Source organism: Aotus nancymaae, unplaced genomic scaffold, assembly GCF_030222135.1.
Source record: "Aotus nancymaae isolate 86718 unplaced genomic scaffold, 86718_ANA_hifiasm-v0.15.2.pri h1tg000057l, whole genome shotgun sequence".
Lineage (NCBI taxonomy): Eukaryota > Metazoa > Chordata > Mammalia > Primates > Aotidae > Aotus > Aotus nancymaae.
In genome coordinates this window covers 49446102-49471344 of record NW_026988471.1, presented here as the reverse complement: position 1 = coordinate 49471344, position 25243 = coordinate 49446102, and the positions used below count along the sequence as shown (strand labels likewise).

Below are 25243 nucleotides of genomic sequence, written 5' to 3'. Positions count from 1 at the left end.
GTCCTATTTTCTTTTGGAGAAATATGCCCACATTTAAGCTGCACTTAGTTTTTGGTAATGAATTAGAAGCTCATTTTACGGCAATATCTGGAAATTAGGAAGAGCCTGAGACTGGTATCAAGAGGGCAAGGATTATATTCTGACTTTCTCTCAGTTAGTTATGTGACCATAGTTTTGTCTATTGGGCCTTCACACTGTTCATCTAATACATGACGGCATTGAACTAAATAATATATAAGTCTATCTTACCTTTCATATTGAGTGATCTCAAATATATCATCAAGAGTCCTGGCTCATCTTTTGAGTTATTTGATGGAAGCTTGGGAGTTTATTTCTGGATTGGTCTTGAGGTTTACCTACATGAAATAAACCTTGAAGAGTGAATATTTAATAAATCTTGATTACTCGCTGCGAAACAAGAGAAGTTAGCCTTAGAATTTACATATATTGAATCATAGTTGGTAATTTTAGAATGTTTTATAGCATTCTATTAGGCAGAAAATCTAATGAAAGAGTGAACTATTCTCCCTTGAAAATATGCTATTTTTCCTTGTAGTAATCAATTTATTGTTTTAATTTCTAAGTTACACAGTTTGTGGCAAATAAGACAATACTAAATTTCTTAGGGACTGAGGATTTAATTTGATATGAATTTCAATAAGCAGACTTTCCTTTTCTGATTTTCTAAAGTTGTTTTTTATCTTATAGCAGAGAAAGCCAGGCTTATTTATTTTAATAATGCAAACTTCTAATGTGTACATCTGCTTGGTCAAGGATGTTTTTGGCACGATATTCTTGTATGTTTGACTTCTAGAATAGAAAAATAAATGGAGAAGGGCTCTCGCACAAATATCTTTTTCATTCATTTGTTTTTTCATATATTGATTTTAGTTTATTATGTTGAACACAATCTTAGAATCACATAACTATGGTAAAACCTTCCAAACCTGTATGATTTGGTATTATATATGTGAAAAGCAATATAATCAAGAATAATAATATTGGCTAGTTTTTTTGGCATATGAAAATGGCCTGACATTCTTCATGTAATTGGGGACAGTGGGACTTTGTTTTGCCCACAGACATGCTTGTCCTTAGGATGTAGGGTAATTTCCTTGCAAATTATTTGGTGAAGAAGTTTAGTGAATTTAGAAGATATAGAGGCATTGGGTCAAATTATTGAGATTATATTCTATGCACAGGTAATGCAAAGGAGCTTTGTCCTGAGAATCAATTTCTGTGTGAACTTAGGAAGTCATTTAACCTCTCTTTGTTTATCATTTTTTCCCATAAAGTAGAAATCAGTGATTCTTGATGTTGAAAGCAATCCGTTTGTTCAATCTACCATCTAAGGATTGAACACCTTGTACGACATCCAGTGCAGTGGTTCAGTTATGGTTAATTTTTTTTTCTGTGATTAGAAGTTTGTTTTTCTAGCAAAAAAACTTAAAGTTGAACTTATTCTCAAAAAATTAGATGAGCAAAAACTGTGAATTTTCTTCTAAGTTGTAGAGGGTTGGAAATGGAATAGAGCTGAAATTCTACGGCATCCTCTTAAATCTTTTCCTCTAACTGTATGGAAATAAAAAAACAATTATTGTAGAGTATTAGAAAGATGCTTCAAGTTTTTAAAATTTACTTCTTCTCAATTTTGTTGTAACATTTTTATGGTTAGAAATAGAGGCTCTTTTCGTCTTGATATCAATCCATTAATCAACACATTTAAGATATGGACCTTCAAACAATTATTACCATGTAGCATATGTATTTATTTTTTGAAATCTTATGAAATTACTCTTAAGAGCAAATGGTAATTAAATGATATTAATATTCATTGAAAAGTTTTAAAAAGTGACAATTGAAATTATTACTATTGGTTTTATTTTCGCTTTTACTATTAATAGTAGCATTAATAGGAATAGTCTTTCTCATATCATCCTATTTATCAGGAAGAGAATACTTCATTAGTTGAATTCATTTTGTGCTTCATCATCCAGATTATTCAAACATTTCATTGAAATATAGTATTTATGCTAATAAATGTAGCATGTACAGGTAAATTAATTTTTTACATACTTAGCACACCCATAAGCAACACTTAAATCAAGAACATTAATTGTACTCCAAGAATTCTCCTCATGACTATCCCCTCTCCATGGCTACCAAGAGCAGCTACTGTCTTGATTGACAACAACAGAGACTAGTTGTGCTTGTTTTTTAAATTTCTATATAAATGGACTCAGAACTATGTTCTCTTTTGTGTCGGGCATTTTTTTCACTCGGCAATATTACTGTGAGATTTATCTGTATTTCTATTGCAATTGCAGCTCATATATTCACATTGTAATTTAATATTCTACTGTGTGACTAGTCTGAAATTTATCCATTCTACTATTGGTTGTTATTTCAGTAATGTTCAGTTTCAGGTTATTATAAGCTGAGTACCACTATAAACAGTCTAGTATGCTATTCTAATAACATGTGTATATTTTTTTGTTGGATACATGCTTGTGTGTGGAATTGGTGTATCATGGCGTAGGCACAAGTTCAGCTGTAAAAGAGAATGCCTTACAATTTCACAAAATAGTTTTCACCAATAATGTATGAGAGTTCTAGTTGCCCCACATCATCTGAATTTTTGACACTGGATTTTTTCTTGTATTTTTCATTATATTCATTCTGGTGGAGTGTAGTATTATTTCACTAAGATTTTTGTCTGCATTTCTTTGAAGATAGACTTTTATCCTTTAATGTCTGCTCAAGTATTTTATCCTTTTCTTCCCATTGTCTTGTGTTGTGCTTTTGTTGTTATTGTGGTTGTTGTTGATTTGTATGAGGTCTTGATGTATCCTGATATAAGTGTTTATTGACATTTACATGGTTATGGCTCTAATTTCTTTTTCATTTTTGTTGTTTTAGCACATATCAGAAATGTGAAAGTTATTTGGGACTTGTATTTAAAAATGGACATAGACTTATTCTTTAAGTGTTCAACAGAAACACGTGTAAACACTGCTGCTTAGTATTTGATATGGAATAGCACAAAGCTTACAAAGACTATAAGGAAGCAAATAATTAGGTGAAACATAATCTTATATTGTGAAAAACAGAGTGATTTTTGTATTTTCATGTAGTATATATGTTCTTTTTTTTTTTTTTTTTTTTTTTTCTTTGAGACGGAGTTTCGCTCTTGTTACCCAGGCTGGAGTGCAATGGCGCGATCTCGGCTCACCGCAACCTCGGCTCACCGCAACCTCCGCCTCCTAGGTTCAGGCAATTCTCCTGCCTCAGCCTCCCGAGTAGCTGGGATTACAGGCACGCGCCACCATGCCCAGCTGATTTTTTGTATTTTTAGTAGAGACGGGGTTTCACCATGTTGACCAGGATGGTCTCGATCTCTTGACCTCGTGATCCACCCGCCTCGGCCTCCCAAAGTGCTGGGATTACAGGCGTGAGCCACCGCGCCCGGCCCCAGTATATATGTTCTTTCATGAAAAAGAACATAGTAAGAAATATTTTCCTTCCTTAGATTTATGTCTCATTTATGGCATTTTAAGGTAATTGCATATTACACAGAGTGAATTTTTCCCAAAACTATGTGGTTGCCTTTAATGTAAATTTGAATTGCTTAAATTTGGAATTAAACAATGTAAAATAAATGACATGTTTTCATTTTTAAGTGTATCATAGTGTTAAAAAGACATCAACACCCATATCACTTCAAAGCTTATGATATAGTCAATTTCAAACTGTTTATTATTTTTCTCCTTGGGCCTGCCACATTATCTGGCAAACAGAACCTTTGTTGAGATTTGTTCTGAGTTATGCAGGTTTGAAATGATGCGAGATATCTTGGATAAAATTCTACAACCTTCTTACTGGACCAAACCTCTTCAAGCTCCAAAACTTTGTGATTTAGTTATTTAAGTGGAACCTTTCTTAATATATTACATGCATCCCTGCCTTTTTAAACTGAGTAGACTAAAACACAATTATAATTTTTGTACTAAGACATAGCTTCACAAACTGTTTTTTTGTCTTTCTTTCACAATGCTATATGTGACTCCTTTCTGACTCACAGGTGGCCTGGCATATTAAACAGAAACTGGATTAGTAGTCTCAATCCTAGTCCCACTTCTGTTACTGACACATTTTATGAATTTGAGGGTCATTTAAACTCCATGATCCTCACTTTCTTAATAATATAAATTAATGGGTAGGGCTACAAGAATGTCTTTAAGGCTCCCACTGACTCGGAGATCTATTCTACTTATTCAATCAAACTGTAAAATTTTGCAAATATCATATTCCAATAAGTGGATCTCTCCTCTCTCTCTCTCTCTCTCTCTCTCTCTCTGTGTGTGTGTGTGTGTGTGTGTGTGTGTGTGTGTGTGTGTGTGTGTCTGACAAAATTTATCACAGATTGCCTCTCTAAATTAGGTTCTTCATCATGTAGAATTGATTTTTGGAAGCAAAAGGATTTAAAGACCCAATTTCACTTTTCTCTTATAGATAACCAATTGTCCCAGCAACCTTTATTAACTACTGTATCTTTTGCTAACTGATCTGTAATGGCAGATGATATAAATTGTTTTCATATATGCTTGTTAGAATGCACACACACAGATATATATATATATATATATATATGAATTCATACACATTTATATATATGAACCAGAATCCACTTGACTACCTATCATCAAATGAGCAGAACAGTGAGCAATGAGAAATGAGTTGAAGGAATTGGCAAATGTTTATTTTATTGATCATGGTTAACTGTTTGCTAAGGACTGAGACCCAAGTTCTTTATAGAATGTGAAATTCCCATGGGATTGCATAATGCCAAAAGAATCTTATTGCGGTTGGTCAAATTTTATCTTATCAGCATCAGCAGTGTATAGAACGACTTTCAATAGCCTTGGCAAAGGGTAGAATTATTCTCTCTTCTTCTTGCTTTATGTCAGTTTGACGGCTATGAGATAATATCTGAATATAGTTTTTTTTTTTTTACTATTTCCTGAATACTAATAGGATTGAACATCTTTTCGTTTATTCATAAGCAATACGTATGTGTTTTTCTATGAAATTACATTGCTTTTGTCTATTTTCTCTATCAGTTGTCTTTATTTTTGTATTGATTCATTGAGGTTCTTGGCATATTCTAGATTATAATCCTAGAATTATAGGATTCTAATTAAAATAAAATGAAAATATTTTCTCCATATTGTTATTTAACTTCTTACTCTATGGTATTATTGATAAACCAATATTCTTAATTTTAATGTGGATGAATGTATCAATACATCCTTTTACCTCAATATCTCCTCATTTTACCTATCCTAATGCATTTTCTTAATTCCATAATTTTGTAATAAATGTCCATCTTTATACAGGCAACTTCATCTTCTTTTTCTGGCATATCGTGGCTATTTGGGACCCTTTTTTTCTCATAAATTGTGAAGAATCAGCTTTTTACATTTATTTTTAAAATTTATTGAGATTTTTATTGGGATTTTTATTGAATCTATAAATCTATTACATATGTTGAAACATTGATTGTCTCTAGTACACAGAACCCTAAATTCTTTCTAAAGTATCTTATTAAGCCAAATAATTTTTGTAGATTAGTCTTTCAATTTGTGCAATATATTTACTTACATGACATGATTTTCTTCATTTATAATCTTTATGATATTCATATGTTTTTCTTGTCTTCCTGCATTAGCTACAATTTCAAGTATAGTATTGAACAGAAATATTGACTGTGGGAATCCTTGTCCTGTTTCTTATCTTAAAGAGAATATGCAAGATTTCACAATAACATATGACTTATGTTGTTTGTTTTAGATCATTTATCACATTTATCACATTAATTAGGCAAGCAGAAAGACATTTACTATTTCTCACCAACGCATCAACTTTACCAGATGTCTGCACAGTATTTTCTCATTGTATTTTCACATTCATTCTGAAAGATTGGTATCTCTAGCCATTTTCAGAAGCCGAAATTTGAAAAGCTCCATAGTTGTTCTAGTGACAGCTAGTGGCCAACCTAGAATCCAAACTCATATTTTGACCCACATTTTTCTCTCAGGATAATATAGCTATGTGTGTTCCTAATACCGAAGCACTTGCCGTATTGGACTGACCAGGGGAGCAGACACCTGGGCTATAAATTTCTGAGACAGTAATTAAGTCCACTGTATTCACTTCATTATCCCTAATGACTAGTACTGGGCTTAATCTTTGGAAGGTGCTCAGCCAATATTTTGAGTGTTTGATCAGAGGGATTCACTATTACATATTGGGATGTCCTTCCTGTGACTCTTAAAATTATTTGGCCTGACTGACAGTCTTGACTAATAATTTACTTATAGTCAATGACTAATATTCTAGGGCTCAATTCCTTGTGAATATCTCTAGGTGCTCACCATGTTATTTAGTGCCGTGGTTTGACTATCTGTAGCCACTGATGGCATTTTCTACAGGAAGGCAGGCCATCTGGCACTGATGAGCTGAAACTGATTTGCGCTCTGATTCCAGGACATGAGTTATTTGACAATCAAATGAAAATAGTCCTGAGATTAAAAACCTATTACAGGGGAGAGTGTAACACCTGCTGGTGCATCAACCCTCTCATGGTCATAATAGTGATAGTATGTTGCCAGTGGGAGAGTTTAAGTTTCTCCAGTACCTTTTATAATTATATGTTTATCGTTTATCAGAAGCTGATTCCCAACCATACTGTCTCATTTTTCTTGGCGCAGCATCGTTATTATCTAGAAAGTCGAGGAGACTTATGCCTTACAGTTTACCTTTGGTTAAACTTACTTCATCAGTGGGAGAAGAATACTCTTTCCAAATAGCCACTTTTCTGTTTGATCTGTCTAGCATCTTGTGAGATCCACAGTGTTACTCCCAAATATGGTACAGACTAAGATACGTAGAAAATGTTAAGACTTCATGTACATGCTATCCCCATGATGATTTGCTAGAATTCTTACCAATGTTGTAACAGGCAGCCCTACCATCTGCTCGGCTAGACCAGGGAATGAATCAGTAATCCAGCTGACTCCATTAGACTTTCTGCCACTACTCCCTCCATCCAGAGAGATAAAATGCATGTGGTCTGTAGCAGATCTGTTTACTCCCAGACCAGATTCTATAGTTTTTTTCATTTCTCCTCACCAGATAATTTGTTATGGTCTCTCAATAATAAAACTGTTTGTCTCTTCATTGAAAAAGATCTTTGAATATAAATGTCTCTCTGAAAATTAAAATAATGGCTCAGTTGGATGGAGAGAATGTTGAAAACATCTTGGAATCCATTGTTGTCAGCTGAGTGGAACCATCCAATATTCATTTATGGTACCTGATTCATGCCCTGGAGACATCACAGAGCTACTTTCTCTGATCAGAGCTCTTGCAGTGATACTGAAAAATTAATTGAATTTTCAAGAATGTCAGCTTTAGCTACTGCAGTTGATGTTCCAATAGTTGAGGAGATTTGTTAAAAATATACTGCCACCTACTGTACTGTTTGTCTGAGACAGGGTTCATGTCATGAAATCTAATTAAGCAAGGTTAATTTGGGGGGTGATTAGCTATTGTTTCTGTTAAGATGTGCTAATTTGCATAGTGTATTTGTTTACTTATGTATGTATCATCTGTTTTCCTCCAGGAAAAGAAGAATATATTGCCACGTTCAAGGGATCTGAATACTTCTGCTACGACTTGTCTCAAAACCCCATTCAAAGCAGCAGTGATGAAATAACTCTGTCCTTTAAAACTCTTCAGAGGAATGGACTGATGCTTCACACTGGGAAATCAGCTGATTATGTCAATCTTGCCCTGAAAAATGGAGCTGTCTCTCTGGTCATTAATTTGGGATCAGGGGCCTTTGAAGCACTAGTGGAGCCTGTGAATGGAAAGTTTAATGATAATGCCTGGCATGATGTGAAAGTCACCAGGAATCTGCGTCAGGTAACAGCGCAGTGGATAAGAGAGTAACTGGCTTTGTTTCTCGCTACAGCTGTGTGTGTGGTACTTGAAAACTCTAACAACATGATACAGGGCTCCTCAGAGTCACTTGAAAATTAGCTTTTTCTTCTTCTGAGATGAATCTTCCTGCCATACTTGAGCAGGGGCATATCTAGAAAGTTCTGGGGGCCCAAAGTCTATTTTGATACAGGGACATATGAACATTTCTAAGAGGGCTGCAAGGATATCCCCGAGACCTGCCCTTCCTGTGATGTATGTGATTTTGTTGTGTTTTTGGTTTTTTGTTTGTTTGATTTTAAATTATAGTTTTCATGGTGATCATTTGGAAGCATGCACATTGGGGTCATTAAATCACAGTTCCTTTTTTGTAGTCAAAAAAAATAGTGTGTGTGATTTGGGATTGTATCAATCCCTACTCCCTCCTCCTCCCACCCCCAAAATGGGGACAAGAAAAGTCCCTGAGGGGAAAAATGACTTTGGGGGCTTACATATCTCCTGAAGGGTCTGTTTTTAGAGATATTTTTATTTTTAGGATAGATACTTTAAGTTAAATCCCAAATGACTCTGGAAAAGCCAGTTCATCCTCCAGGTGCCCATTTCTACTTGCTTGTATTTAAAAAAAAATCTTTCAAGATGCTATATACTAGGAAAATAATCAACTATTTACTAAATCTATGGGTCCACATATACTGTATGTTTTTAATGGAGACATATGATTACAGTATATATGCGGATGAAAATGAATAGATTGTCCTTTTATATTGAACATTATAAGTTTTGGGTATTATGTGAAACTTTACATTACAATGTATCATTTTGTTAAGTGTTGACAGTGACTAATTTTTTTGCCGTACATGCTGATCTCAAACTAATATCCTTAACGTATTTGTTGTTTCTCTGAACAGTTGCAGAATGACCGGATTGTCTCTGGTTTTCTTTACCAAAACAGCCCTTTCTTTCAGAGCTGTTAACTATCTAACCTTTTCTTTCCCACTTCTGAAAAGTTTAAACTCTCAGAGCTAGAGAAACAAAAAGGAGCTTTAGGAGTGTAGATTTAGTCTAGCTAAGGCAGACAAGTAAAACTGAAAGATTCTTGAGGACCCCAGACCTTCCAGATGCTTCCTTGACATGGGAGGGGCCCTGCATGCTTCCAGCTGCCTTGGGAGAGGGTTGGCCACCATCAGTATAGCTGTAGACCGTGGGTTTCCTATAAGTCTGTCTCTTTGGTTTTCCTTTTTTATTTTTTTCTCTCAGATATGCACCAAGAGACTAGAGGCTCATTTGAGCGAAGCACAGAAGGAAGGGTGGGGGCTTGAGGAGTCCACTTTCTAGATTTGCCTTTGCTCAGGTTACAAACCAAACTGCGAATTGGTAGCTCAAAGGAAACTGTAGAGCCGGGGTGCATGTGCAGCAGGACAGATTAAACACAAATCCATTCTACTCATTCTGTGTGTCAGGATCTTTGCTTTGTTTCATTGCAGTAAACTGTGACCCTAAAGTCCATCAATATGACCGAAGGAAGTTTTGAAGTTGAGGAGGAGTCCTTGTATGCTGTAAAATGGAGTAGCAGGGCAATGCCAACTGATTCCTACTAATTTCCTGGGGTTTGGGTGGACCAGGGTGGAGGAGGGGTCAAGTATGGGCATAGGGCCGCAATGGTCAGCTGAAAAGCTTTAGGCCTTTGAATCCCTTTTAGACTTTTCCAATGTCTCTCAGATGTACTCAGGAAGACAAAGGGAACATTGCCATGTGTCTGTTTCTGTCTGGTAGCAAGTTATGAACAATTATGACAGGAAAAATATTACCTCTGTGGGAGGCCTACCTGTTAGTCTGCTTTTTTCTTGTAAAATTTTTTTGCCCTTTTTCTATGTTACTAACATGCTTAATAACTAACATGTCATTCATGGAATGTTTCATTCTACTAACCGTTACCTGAATCAAAAAATGTACTAACATGGTAGAGACCATCATATTTTTTAAGTAACGATCGTTATTCTGTTCACAGTTTTTAATTTCCTTTCTCCCCCCTTCTCCACAAAGCACTCAGGCATTGGACACGCTATGGTAAACAAACTACATTGTTCGGTAGATATCATTCTAATTGTTTCTTATTTTGGGTTTGCCGTGTGTTTTCTTTCTTTCTTTTAACTGTAGACATCATTAACAAAAGAGGAACTGCGGTTGGTACTCTTCTGCTTACTTTGACCTCCTTCTTTTCATCTGTTGTTGACCTTCTTATTTTTTACCTGTTCCTGTCAACTTCTGTTTTCCAACTCACCTGTAGGGGCATCGTTAACGTTTCGAACGTTTTGCATCCAGCTGTGGTTAACACGGGATAAGACAAAATGGTGGCTGGCCCGAGTGACCGCAGGCTCAGCCAGTCTCTAACCATTCATGATGCATGGCATGGAAACTTGATTTGGGAATGCTGGAGATGCCACACCCACTCATCTTTACGTCATCACAAAGCAGTTGTTTTTATTTGTTTCCTTTGGTTCTCCCTGTTTTCTTTCTTTCCTTTTCTGAACTGTACTGTACTTCCTGCATGTGCACATCGGCGTGTGCGGCTTCTACTGGTTGTTTTGCCTTTTCTCCCCCTTTGGCATGGACTTAGGCACTTGCATGCTGAACAATTGCTGCTCAATAGTGCCAGTAGTGATGTTGCTGGAAATAGCTTGAGCCTTTTATGTTAACAAGGTGCACGTTGTGATTAGTGAATAACAGACAACTAAACTTTACTAATACGTACACCAGCAAAACTAACCTAGGAAGCATTTTACTAACACCATTTTTGTGTCTGCTCAATAACTTTTGAGTTGCAGTAGGGATGATGCTGACACTAGTTCAATAATCAGTTAACTCTCTAAATAGTTTAGATTTCATAGGGCTAGTTGAATAGAATCTAAGAATAAACCTCAAACAGACATGAAAATGGGTTCCGTCATAGGTCTAAAAGCAAAAACCAAACAGAAAAAAAAAAAAAAAGCAAAACAAAAAAATAAATAAATAAAACAAAAACAAAACACAAAACAGGCATATCCCAGGATTACAGTATCTAGGTCTGAGTATAGCGTGTCCTTTCCCTGTGCTTTGTTATCTAGGTGACAATATCAGTGGATGGGATTCTTACTACAACGGGCTACACGCAAGAAGATTATACCATGCTGGGTTCTGATGACTTTTTCTATGTTGGAGGCAGTCCCAGCACAGCCGACCTTCCAGGGTCACCAGTCAGTAACAACTTTATGGGCTGTCTCAAAGAGGTAAATATCGTTGTCATCAGAATCATTCCTAATTCATGATCTCATCATTTCAGATCCAGACTGAAAGTACCTTTGCTGAAGACCTGATGTTTCCAGAGTCAAATGGCACAACTTTAAATTCAATATTCTACTGTTGTTTATGTAGGATTGGGGGTAGGGAGACAGCTTGTAGATCATTATGAAGGAATTAGGTTCCTCTTCTTTACTAGTCTGTAAGTAATTTACATTTGAGATTTGTGTGGACAGTTGATATTAGCTATAAAAGAAAGTGAAACAAAAAGAGATATTGGGTCTAAAGTTAAGATAAATGATTTATTTGCTTATTTCTACCTAAATGCCATAGGTATTTTATATACAGTGATTACTTTTTTGAGTACTAAGGGAAAAAATAAGAAAAATTTAAGCTATGGGAGAAGGAACAACTATGTAATTCAAAACAAAACAAAAACGAAATAAGTCTGTTGAATGAAATAATTTTGTTCCCATATTTTCAACATGTTCTGGAGGAAGTAAAACTGTTTCATTTGTCATCTGATGAGTTTACTTGATATTTTTCTGAGCAAAATCATCAAACTAAATGATATCAATAATTTCATTCCTCGTTCTCAGCTGTAATTGTCTGCTGAAATTTTGTATAAAATTGGAATTTTATTGGAGTTTGGGGAGAGAAAGATCAAGAAGTTCCTGAATTTCAAGTTTTAATGAATATTATCCATAAAAGCTGCCTTTAAAAAAATTCATTCAGACACAGTCTAATTTTCTGTAGCTACTGGAACCAGCGGTTCCTCTTACATTGTATGGCTACAATTTAATGGTACAGATTTCTAAAATTCAAAGTTAAATAACTTAGAATTCACTAACAGTTAGCCATAGATGTTGGTAAGCAGTGATGTACTTTGATTTATTCCAAAGAAAATAATTTAATCATATAAACTTGATTCAGGTAAGCATTAGGGAAAAACATACTACTAAATTATCCTTCCCTGTCTTCTCTTTACATGAACATACCAGTTGATTCATTGTCCAGTATGTGGATATATATAGAATATTCCTAAGGGAGATTTAAAAATGAAATAGTTTTAACATAAGAAGGTGCAGTTCTGAAAGGCCAAACGTTGCCTTTGTAGTAGGAGTGATACATTGCCTTTTAGAAAGTTACTTTTGCTGGTTACAAATGTGTAGTATGATCCGGGTCTATGTTATGCCCTGTAGAGGATAATAATCTAATAGTAATATTCTTATAGTACAAATATTTCCAGAGCTGTTATTTTGTGCGATTCTAAGAGCTTTACAGAAATCCTCCCAATATAGGCATTTTATTATCTGCATGTTTCAGATGAAGAAACTGGAGTTTGAAGCAGGTAAGTTTCTTGAGGACAGTGCCACAATTAACAAGCATTAAAGTCTAAAGGTTAATCGAGGAAGTCTGAAATCTGATTTCAGTGTCTTTTGTGCTCTTAACTACCATAGTTAAGAGTTCTGTTGCAAGAGAAATGTTTGTTAAGGTTCCTAAAAGATTGTAGAAACTCTCAAATTTGTTACAAACTAAAACAACATTTATGAATGTATAATAGACTGTGAGGAATGAAGTATTAAATTGTTTAACACCATTATTGGATTTCAAAAGAGGGTGAAATGAGTAGAGTTCTAGAAGACAAGAAGAGAAACACAGAAGAGTCAGACAGAATGTGAGCATCTCAAACAATGACTAATTTAGACATGCAGGGATAAAGAAAGTGTATCAGGTATGGTAAAAGAATGATTCAATTTTATTAGAAGATTTCTGAAACTCCATACTAGGGAGGGAAAGTGGAGGGCAGAGCCACATCCCCAATCACCCATACCAACCTCCTCATTTTCACTGTGAACCAGGCCAACTATAATTAGTCCCTACATCCTGCTTTATATAGAGAAGGATAATCCTGCTTAGATTGGAAAAAGGAAGGGGAATTGAGGGATCTCTGGCAGAAATGGGAATCTAACTAAAGAACTCTTTTAGGCATCCTGCAAAAAAAAAAAAAAAAAAAAAAAAAAAGACGATTTCTGTAGTGAATCCCTGAGTTCAACTGAGACATAATCTTCTGATAATTCTGCATTAAATGAGGGAGGTTTTTTTGTGTGTATAAAACAGCAGTTAATTGTCTTAATCTGAAATGACAGTTTTAAATTAAACTGTGCTTCATATTAATATCTCTAATGCTTATTTATGAATCCATATACCTTAGTATTCGTATTAATCTTTTAACCACAATACCAAAAAATAAGTCAGGTGACCTTCCAAGTGACAGGTTAGTTCATAGCTGGTAAGTTCATAAAAGGAGTATTCACTCATGCTGTTGTCACTATAGGGTTCAGATGCAATTCACACTTCTTTATTGATTGGACACTTTTCACTTCTGTCTTCCACATCTGGTGTATGCGTTTGAAGAAATGTCAGTTTTTTCTTGACTTGCGTAATCTTTTTCATTGTATTTCTTCAGACACACTAGAGTCTGGAAGGATATAGGCACAATTAGTCTATAAAGCAAAACATACCTCACTTAGAAGAGCTTTTTATTTTTTTATTTTTGATAGAGGGAGTCTTGCTCTGTTGCCCAGGTTGGAGTGCAGTGGCATGATCTCGGTTCACTGCAACCTCTGCCTCCCGGGTTCAAGTGCTTCTCCTGCCTCAGCTTCCCAAATAGCTGGGACTCCGGGAGCACACCACCACAACCAGCAAATTTTTGTATTTTTAGTAATGTCAGGGTTTCACTATATGTTGGGCAGGCTGGTCTCGAACTCGTAAACTCAAGTGATTCGCCCTCTTATGCCTCTCAGAGTTCTGGGTGTGGTGGGTCACGCCTGTAATCCCAGCACTTTGGAGGGCTTTGTAATTGTTCGTAGTTTCCATCTGTGTCTGAACCATTATCTGTTTAGAAGGCACTGCTTTTCTTACTTCTGAAATGAAATAGTGACAAAGTATCATGGATTTTGCATTAAATCCTCTTATTTCAAATAGGTCAGTTTTGTGGAGTTACTGAAAAGAGAGGGATATACCTATGTTCATTCTCACAGAATCTCTCTTAACTGTAAAGTCCACGTAAATTTTTCTGAATTCTGGCTTGGACTTCCTGGCCTATAGCACACTGCATGTGCAAACCCTTAATTATGACTTCATGTATTGGCTCATAACATTTTTATTTTCAGTCTAGTATGTAACCATCTTAGCATAACCAATCTTGAAGGAGATTTTAATAACATCTTGTCCGAAGTCATGGCAGAAATTTTGGAGTGTTAGAATGGAAAGGACCCTGGAAATCATTTTCTAAGTTCAACCTCCTTCTTTTGGGGAAACAGACCTAGAGAAGTTACCTGACCAAGAGTAGTAAGGGGGTCCAGCAGGATTAAAATACAGAACCCTATCAAGGGAAGTATAATATTTAAATGGCCAGCTCTATTTCATTGTGAGCAATGGCACTCAAAGTATAAAAATACCACTTTCACAAATTTACACATTTATTCTTTAAAGTTTAAAGAAAAAAAGGAAATTACTCCACATATTGAAACAACCTATAATCTCATATTTATTAGAAGCAGCTTAGGTCTTTCCCCACATGGCATTTAATAATGTCTTTTGAAATGAGATTTTGTTTGCACGCAGAATAACTAATCCTCAATAGGGAAGTTACTTTGGTGTATGTGATTATCAAATTTCAGAGTAAAATAAGATTAGTTCAAAATAATTTGGTAAAATCTAACCTGAACTTCATATGGTGCTTTGTTTAAAATCACAAGAAATATTGAATGGCAAGGGATTCAAATAGAGCTCAAAGTAGTTTTTAAAAAATAATTTATATTTTCATCACAAGTAAATCAAAAAGTCTGGGAAAATGTGTGAACTCACTGAAAAATGACTCACAGGTTTAAATTTGAAAAACAAGTTAAAGAAAAATTGTAAATAATAAATTGCCATTATAGACAGTTCATACCTATGAAATTCTTAGAGGATAATAGGTCTTTAAAAATATTCTTTTTTAAATCTGATTTTTGCAAAAGCAGCCCTATGTTTTGACAGAAATACTTGTTTATAGTCTCCGCATTTTTATAACACTGAGTAAAAGCTGAAATATGTGTTGCTTAAGAATTTCTGATCATTTTATACTTAGTTAAATTTTCTAACAAGCACTTCTTAGTGACTGCTACAAAAGGAGAGGGGGTTGGAAACCTTGCAGAAGGAAAAATCATGGTGTCTGAGATGCTCAGACTCCGTTTAAGAACATCTTGCCCATTTACCTTAGACCACTTGGAAAGCATTTTCCTGTAGAAAATTCTCACAGTTAATTCCTCAGGTGCTTGCTAGATATATTTTAAGAATCTTTAAAGATAGATGAAAATCTCACTAGTATGTATGTGTTTTATCCTAATATTTTCATCAAAAGTGTTTCTGTAGTCATTGGCCTATCAGGAAGGGTCATGGTGCTCCCTCATTAACCTCCCCTCAGAACCTGCTCCTGCAATTATTATGCATTTCCTGGTCTCTTTGTGCCCCCAAAAATGCTCTGAAACACCGATTTCCCTCCTGCAGAGTGAACACTATTTAACATGGTTTGTTAGTAAGGAAATGAAACTGAAGACGGTAGGAAAGGACTGTGTGTTGAATACAATGACTCAGAATCCTTTATCTGAAGTTTGTGTTTAGTCATATGTACCGGCTGGAAGTTTTACAATCACAACTGCCTGTGTGAGGTAACTTAGAATACTGCCAATAAAAACTGCTGGGATTAAGCCTAAGGAAGTATTCTAGAGAGAGAGAGAAAAAAAAAAAAAATGAGTGAAATGCTAAGGGGAATTAAGTCCCTACTGAAAATTTCATCAAACTAATTAGATCGGCTCAGCCTCTAATTACACTTAGAAACATTTATTACCACAAATCTGAAAGATGCTTTTGAGTTAGATGAGGTTTGGAAAATACCCTATCTTATGTAAGCACTTTCCCTCACTGTGGAAAAAAATGATAGATTCCTAAATGAAATCTGTGTGGTCTCCTCTGCTATGTGAAGTGCTTGCATCACAGTGTACCAGCACCAGTGCTGGGAAAGAGATAAAATATATCCTTCCTGCAAATGCTCCTTACTCCCTGTCTTTCTCCTTTTGGACAACAGAGAATTTTAGAAAGTTTTGAAGCCTTTTCAATTTATGCCCTTCTGTGGTTGACCATGCCCATCAAATTTGGGTCCTCAAGTGTCTTTCTTGTTCTTACTTCGCTCTTTGCTCAGAGAGGAATAGAGTGTCTGTCATTTACATATAAGAACAAAAGCTCATGGTGGAATTTGCATTGTGGGTTATTTTTCCAGTTATGAAATAAAAGGCTTTGGTACCTGGTAGATAAATTAATCTAGCAGGAACTTTGAGGAAAGAGAAATCTTCATTGACATCTGGAAATCATGCCAGATGAGAGAAGGGAGACAACTTTAGTTGGCAGAGAACTCCTCATATGGAGATCTAAGTCAGGATTAAACAATTTATCCACAGTTTTTCATTTCCTCTAGACTTTTCCTTGTTGAGGTCCCTGACTTACTGCCTCTATTCTCTTATGATTTGTCATGGTCCATATACTGGTTGATAGCATTTTACAATTTACTTACATTGACCTTCCCACATGCCTCATCCCTCACTCTAGGGAAGAGTGTTGCTTTTTGCTTTCCTGCTTCACTTTTTCCTAAACATTTTCCGTACAGATCCACATGTTTTTATTTACCACATCATAATATAACTATGGATAATACTACCTTGATGGTATGTGGTGATACGTCTTTACTTGTATGAATCATTTTAAGATAGGTTTTGCTAATGCTCACAGGATTAATAGTCTATAAGGAAATACAAATGAATTCCCTTAACTCAAGAACTCATGCATTGGCTGGGCTGATACACAGCAGATACTCAATTTTTGACCAGTGGACTGACTGTGGCTACAGGCTAACTTTCATATGAAAAGTGTTTCGTGTAGGATCAGTATGTACTATACAGGATGTCATTTTGTTGTGTCAGCTGGAATGTGACTCACAGAATAGCCATTTTCTAGTAATAACGATAGTATATATTTGGTCCAAGTGCTCTGGCTATTCTGTTCTGTACAACCTAGTGAGCACTATAGATAATGCCTTGGGGCTGAATGACGATTTTCTAGCTGCTCTGTGCTGCCTTCCTAGAGGCAGGGTCTTGTTTTGGTGACTCAGAGAAAGTCTGGTTTAGCCCCTTTAGAATAGGCAAATGGGCTTAGTGTTTTCTACAGAAGTTCAGGTATAGAAAGAACATTTCTTTCTACCTGATTTAAAACATGGAAGATGATAGTTTTGCTTTTGAAACTTCAACAAGAAAACTAGATGGAGTTTGTGGAAATGTCAAAGGCTTTGACAAATTCTTATGTTTCATTATCCTGATTTATTATAGGCCCAGCCTAGTTTCTTCTAAATCTTGGAAATATTGAAATGTATTTCAATCCTTCGACTGTTATAGTGTCAACACTTAAATGCAAACAGAGGTTGATTACCCTTGCCTCCTTTCAAGTGTAGAATAGCAGACTGCAGAAATCCTCCTGTCCTTTTAAAAGTCTTCCCAGTAACCCACACAGGGTAATAATAAGCATTCCCATATGCAAATGAGGCCTCTTGAGACCTCAGCAGAATATGTGGCTGTGAGTGCCATCCCTGAGCTGACACTCCTGCTAGTAGAGAACCTTACCTGCATCAGATTGTTGGAACAAACCCCCATGGCATAAACACGTAGTCCTTCAGTATGCCTATGATTGTACTAGGCATATACAAACGGACATGAAAAGTAAGAGCTATTGCTCAAGGTCAAGGGAGTCAGCATATTCCAGAGCAAGAATAATAATAATAATATAATAAGTATTTTATTTCTCATAAAATTTCTGCAACATCCAGTGAGTTACTCAACAGGCATGTGGCTGGGGGCATCAGGAGCACAATAAAACAACAACTTTTCCAAAACAAACCCATGAAACTGTGTGAACTAATTTGATATTTGGTGTTTTACACCTATCAGTAAAGGAGTAATGGAAGAAAAAAAACAAAAATAAGTTTTTGGTGGATTTTTGGTATTTTGTCTTTACTACTCCTTTTTCCAGTACATTATAATTATTATATTGCAGAGAGGGATGCACCACCAGTTTTTCAGTGCTTCTTAATTGCATAGGTAATACTCTTAAGCATGAAAATAGGCACATATGAATAGGATCCCTATTTGACAAAAGAAGACATGGAGAGTGTAGTAACAGGAGAAGTGAAGTGACTGACCTAGGGGGAAATAATTAGTACGTATACAAAGCCAAGCTCCCACCCAAATAATCTGACAGCAGAATTTTTGCCTCTAGCTGCCATTCTGTGTTGCTCCCCATGTCATATTATAATCTCACTTTGCTTCTCTCATTCTCAGTATTTTTATAAAGATAAAATTAGATGAAATGAGCTTCGTAGGAAACTTTATGGGAAAGAAAACAGAAAAACGCAGCCTAGATTGCTGGGATGTCAGAGAAGGGAAGATCTGAGGGGGAGGAGAAGCAGCAGGAAATATTTCTCAGATGCCCAGTTAGTTATATATGAGCTTTCAGTGGAACCTCTCCCACTCCCCAGGTCTAATTGGTCTGGAGTGGTTACCTCTATGAGTGAGCCTCTTCCCTACTCTGGCAGCCTGCACACTTTTCCTCCTCTAAAGGCAAACTAAGATAATAATGTTTGCTATTATTTTCTATACTGTGTAGCCAACCATACAAACAAGAATGCACAGAAAAACATTTGGAAGTACTTTCTAGATTTTTATGAAGTGTTGGCTCTATACATTGCTAAAGGTATGTTCACTTTGGTGCATTGTAGCCGTAGAGGCAAGGGAAATAAGCAATTGGGGCAGAAACCAGGCACCTTGCCATAGACACTCCTCTTCGAGATTGGATTCAGGGAGTCCCATCTGCTCAGGTCCCCAAGGAATTGGAACCCAGCTTTTCAGTTCAGAAAGCATCTGGTGAGTTCTTGTCTGGAATTGAGCCTTTCAAACATAGCAACTTTCCTTCCAGGGGACCCACAGATTTTTATTTCCCATCATTTTCAGCACATGCCCCATGGCCTGGAACAGTATCAGTGGTTGGCATAATGAATTGTAGTGCTTTCAAATATCAAACCAGCATAGCGTGGTCTGGCAGGGGGTTCAGTGACATTTTAATTCTGAGGACTTGATACATTTTATAGAATATGACATTTTTCAGCCCAGTAGAAAGCAGCAATGAACAATGTCTGAGACTGAACATTTTCTCCTAATTTCAGCACCTACCAGAGCATCTTGTTTAAATTGCTCCATTTGCTTATGCATTAACACTTGCATATGCCCATTAAGTTAATCAACATTAAAAATATCTAGTACGGGCAGGGTGTGGTGGCTCACGCCTGTAATCCCAGCACTGCAGGAGGCCGACCGAGGTGGGTGGATACTTGAAGTCAGGAGTTAGACACCAGCCTGGCAAACATGGTGAAATCTTGTCTCTACTAAAAATACAAAAAATTAGCCAAACAGGCTCACTTGAACTCAGGAAGCAGAGGTTGCAATAAACTGAAATCATGCCACCACACTCCAGGGTGGGCGACAGAGTGCAACTCTGTCTCACACACAAAAATTATATATATGTGTGTGTGTGTGTGTGTGTATGTGTGTGTGTATGTGTGTGTGTGTGTGTGTGCATATATATATATATATATGCACACACACACATAGCCATGCTCTAGTAATAACCATAGTGTATATTTGGGCTAAGTGGCTATTCTGTTCTGTACAGATATATATGACTGGAGCACATAAATGAGTAAGATAATACACTCAGGAATCAGGAGAGAAAGTTGGACAAAGAAATTTAGAATTATATTACAAGCTTCCTAAGTGAGGTATGAAAAATTCCTCTAACAACGGCAGAAGCTGTAATTAACTTTGCAGAGGAAATTAGTAATAATTTCAAATAGAAGGTAATAAAATAATCTGAGTTTGTCTCTCTTTGCTCAGCTGTATACTGGGCATAGGAAAGATAAGATGAAGGATCAGAAAACACATTGCAAAGAAAAAGAAAAAAGCTTCATATAAATGTAAGTTTGTTACTTTGAGCCGTATTTTTTTAAGAATCTGAAATTCATCCAAAACAAAATGAATATTTTGGAGTTTCTCTTAATTTCTATTATGAGATGATATACTCTTGTTTTTAGGTCTTTGGATCAAAGTCCTTATGTTTGGAAGGAAATTATTTCTGGGCATGGTAATTGGTATCTTTTTTTTTTTTTCAGGAAAATCATCACTATTGAAACACATTTAAAACAAATTAATTGCTTTAAAATGAAAATCGTACCTTATTATTTTTTTTTTTTAAAGATGGGGTTTCACCATGATGGCCAGGCTGGTCTTCAACTGACCTCAGGTGATCCACCCACCTAGGTCTCCCAAAGTGCTAGGATTACAGGTGTGAGTCACCGCGCCCGGCCGAAAATCATACTCTTATCATTCAGAAGCATGTGATTTTGAATAACAGGAAAGTTAGATTTTTATCTTTGTGGAGTAAATATTCTTTGCACAGAAAAATTGGTGACTGAGTGTTCAGTTTAGTTTCCTATACAGTAAATGACTATGGACTAAGTACCAGGCTCTCTGTGGAGTCCTAGGGACATAAGATAATTAGGCTGACATAGGTCACTTAATCATGGTCAAAATAAGTGAATTACCCTCAAATACAGGCATATTTTTGTGAGTCTAAGCTCACAATTTGTGTTTCTAAATTTGAATCAAACAGGAATAACAATAACTTGTTATAGATGACTCATCACATTAAATTAGTTAAGATGAATGGCTTTAGAATCAGATTGTCCTGGATTCCAATCCTGACTTCCTTAAACCTGGTAGTTGTATGACCTGAGATAAGTTAGTTGATGTTTCTGTGCTTTAATTTCATTCCCTTCTAAAGGATTAAGTGAAACTATGTAATTGAAGCTCTCAAAGCAGTGCCTGGTATATTGTAATATCTCAATCGAGTATAAACTTTATTAATACTGTATTAATATAGTGAGGATTAGCTATAACTGTATTGACAACAGGAGCTGCTCATAAACTTATGGCCTATGCAGTCATATAGGACCCCACACATAGAAGGGTCCTGCTCTTCATTTAATATCTTCGTATCGTCATCTTGAAATTCTTAATAAGTTTTGAACGGGGGCTTCTCATTTTCATTTTACAATAACCCCTACAAATATGATAATTGTCCTGGTTACAGATGAATTTATGAGATTTTACACACATTGTCTCATTTTAAAAGTTGTTTAACTGTCCTAAGAGCTTTGTGAGAAAATTGAATTGAGTTGGAGACCACAAATTATATATAATATTATCAGAGCCACATCCCTAATATGTGAAAGAAATCAGAGGGAAACCTTTATTATTGACTCTAAGCCTAGTGTGCATTTCCATTTTGCTATCCTAAATTATGGCATCCACCATCTGATGTATCAAAAATTGGTAAAGATAATTAAGAAACTTAAAATTTTTAGAAAAATATCGAGTGCCTTGTTAAGGAACTGAATTGGGAATAGCTTAATTTTTATAGTTCAGATACAAGTAATTATTTTAGTCTTTAAGATGTTATCATTGTCTTCATCAGATTTCATTTCACATTACTTTTCAAAAGCAATTAGTCTTCCCTGCCTGTGTTCACTACTTGTAAACTAAGCAGAGTCTCAGACGTGAATCGGAAATGTTTGTTTGTAAGAATAAATTGACTTTATTCAGTAACATTTTCTACCCTAAGGTCTCCAGGCTGAAAGGTATGATCATCAAGGATTGAAACCAATCTTTCATTAACATTACCCTTAGTTATTATTTAAGAATTATTTGATTTATTTATTAAACAACACATGTATATAAAACTACATAGAAGATATAGGAACAATTATTAAACAAGGATGTGCAACTAAAAGCTATAATTTTTACATAGTTTAAAAGGAAATAAAAGCCCATGAACAACTCATAGCATACCAGAGATTTACTGAACAAAGTGCGGTCTGTGAACCAGCAGCACGTGCATCACCTAGGAGCTTGTGAAAGATGAAGACTCATGTCCCTTCCCATGATCTACTGAAAAAGTCTACATTTTAAGAAAATCCCTAAGTGATTTCATATACATATTAAAGCTTGAGAATCACTGAGCTACAGCACGTCAACCACCATATTGTACTGACATCATTGACAATATTGGTGCACAAGTATTTTAGGTATCACTAAATACTGCCAATTAACCTAAATCAGGGTACACCTTAATTGCAACTCAAATCCAGATTTTAGAAATAATAAATGTAAAACTACAAATTTGCAACTCAGTAGTGACTCTGAGGCTTACAGCTAGAGTCTCAGCATCTCAGTGTCAAGATCCCACAGAAGCTGTCATTTCCCTCCAGGCCTCAGGTGGGCTTGGCCTTTTTTCTGGAGATGGAAGTCAGGATCTTCTCATCTGATTGCACTGAGGCCAGATGAGCCATGAGGACCCTTGTAGGGATAACCCCCTAACAATCCAAATTAGGAGCAGCAGCTGCAGTCGTGGAATGACGTGTATTGACTATCCAAGTAATAAGCTTTTGATTCTGAAATAGCTGGACCTAAGCCCGTGACCCTTAAAGTAAAATGCCCATGTGTTTTAATATCAATTTAAAACTAGGTCTTCCATATTTTTGTTTGATTTTCAGAGCAAAATTCTTTCACTTGCCAAAATGCAGAAAATCACTGTGTGCAGGTTTACTTGGGTTAATTTTCGTTACTGTGTGGAAATATCTTTATGCTGATTTCTGTATATATTATTTATTTTTTAAGCCATGGTGCATACAGGATTATTTTACTTTACTACAGTGTGCTAACTTATGTATTTATTTCCATTTGATGACTTTTAATATAATGGCTTATGCCCTAAAGGAAGTAAACTCCTTGGATATAAATTGGACAGTTGGGGATTTGCGGTATTAAGGAACCATTTAGGGAAATGCTGCTTCTGCAACATGAATTTTGTGAAGAACCGCTTAGAGGCACCCATGAAGTACAGCACCTCTCTAAACTGAAGCACACCTGGCTTGAAATTTTCTTGGTGACTAGATGAACAAAGGGATGCCTTTAACTGACACAAATGGAAATACCATTATTCCCAGAAGGCATGTGAGTTTATGCTTACATCATATTTATAAAAAGACAACTTTGAAGTGAGGTGGCTGCAGGCTTTGCAGTGAAGGAGGTGTCCCAGACTCTCACATTTTCTTTAGGACTTCAGAATTTTATGGCATTTTATGTCTTTTCACACTATCTTCTCCTAAACCCAGTTTGTATTTAGAGGCTATTTGTTCCTGGAAATACATATTCAAACTAAATTAGGCTTCCTTAAATGACAATAACACTGAAAATACCACCACCACCCTTACCGTCCACCCAGAAAAATGCAACAATTTTTCCCTTCACTTGCAATCTTTATGAAGTCTTTCCTTCTGTCTTTGAAATACACATAACAGGCAAAGCAATTAAATGTCAAGTGGAATACTTATAAGTGTAGATTAGCCACAAAGGAAGAATTTTGCATTTATAGTAGTTTTTCTTTAAGTAGTTCTTCTGATCCTCAAATTATAACTATCTCTTTTTTTTCAATTCTAAAACTTTATTATTCTGTATTTTTCAATCTTACTGAGAGGGAAGAACTGACTGGAAAATTAATGGGTGGCTTGGGAAAAGGTAACTATGTTGTCTAGCCAAATGAATATACTCTAATGTATGAAAGAAGTTTTATTTTATTATTATTACAGTAAGAACAGCTCACATAGGATCTACTTGCTTAGCAAATTTTTAAATGTACAATACAGTATTGTTATGTATAGGCACAATGTTATACATCAAATCTCTAGAATTTATTATTCTTGCTTAATGAAATTTTATAATTATTGATTGACAGCTCCCCATTTCTCCCCTCCCATAGCCCCTGACAACCACAATTCTATTATTTGCTTTTATGATGTAGACTGTTTTAGATACTTCTTATAAGTGGAATCATGCAGTATGTATACTTCTGTGTCTGGCTTATTCACTTGGCGTAATGTCCTCAGGTTCATCCTTACTGACATATATTGCAGAATTTCCTTTTTTTCTTTTTGAAATGGAGTCTTGCTTTGTTGGCCAGGCTGGAGTGCAGTGGCACAATCTCAGCTCACTGCAACCTCCACCTCCCGGGTTTGAGCGATTCTCCTGCCTCATCCTCTTGGGTAGCTGGGATTATAGGCTCATGCTCCCATCCTTGGCTAATTTTTGTATTTTTTGGTAGAGATGGGGTTTTGCCATGTTGGCCAGGCTGGTTGTGAACTCCTGACTTCAAGCGATCTGCCTGCCTCGACCTCCCAAAGTGCTCAGATTACAGGCATGAGCCACCACTCTTGGCTGATTTTCTTCTTTTTTAAGGCTAAATAATATTCCCTTGTATGTATATACCACATTTTTAAAAATCCATTCATCCATCAATGGACATTTAGGTTGTATGCTCATCTTGGCTACTGTGAGGAGTGCTACAGTGATTATAGGAGTACAAATATCTCTTAAAAATTCTGACTTCATTTCTTTTAGCTAAATATTCATAAGTGGGATTGCTGTATCATATAGTAATTTTATTTTTATTTTCTTGAGGAACCTCCATACTGTTTTCTGGAGCAGAGCAGCTGCGCCATTTTGCATCCTCACTAACAGTGTGCACAGGTTCCAGTCTATTTACATCCTCACCAACAGTTGTTGGTTTTTCTTTTTTGTCTTTTTTAATAGCCAGGCAACAGGCATGAGGTGATATCTCATTGTAGTTTTAATTTGCATTTCTCTGGTGATTATTGATGTTGGGTATCTTTTTACACACCTGTTGGCCCTTTATATTTCTTCTTTGAAGA

At 35.9% G+C, this 25243-nt stretch overlaps 1 protein-coding gene across 24 annotated transcripts in view; it reads left to right on the top strand.

Annotated features, from left to right (window-relative positions):
* The window catches only part of NRXN1 (neurexin 1), a 1142110-nt gene that overhangs the window by 406801 nt on the left and 710066 nt on the right, over positions 1–25243 (top strand). For 15 of the 24 annotated variants that reach the window (XM_064364083.1, XM_064364080.1, XM_064364076.1 and 12 more), the window contains 3 exons: positions 7685–7986; positions 10045–10089; positions 11106–11267. In XM_064364083.1, the coding sequence (XP_064220153.1) occupies positions 7685–7986; positions 10045–10089; positions 11106–11267 (509 nt within the window). The remainder of the gene's footprint in view (positions 1–7684; positions 7987–10044; positions 10090–11105; positions 11268–25243) is intronic. The other 9 variants (XM_021675805.2, XM_021675804.2, XM_064364084.1 and 6 more) reach the window with 2 other exon arrangements.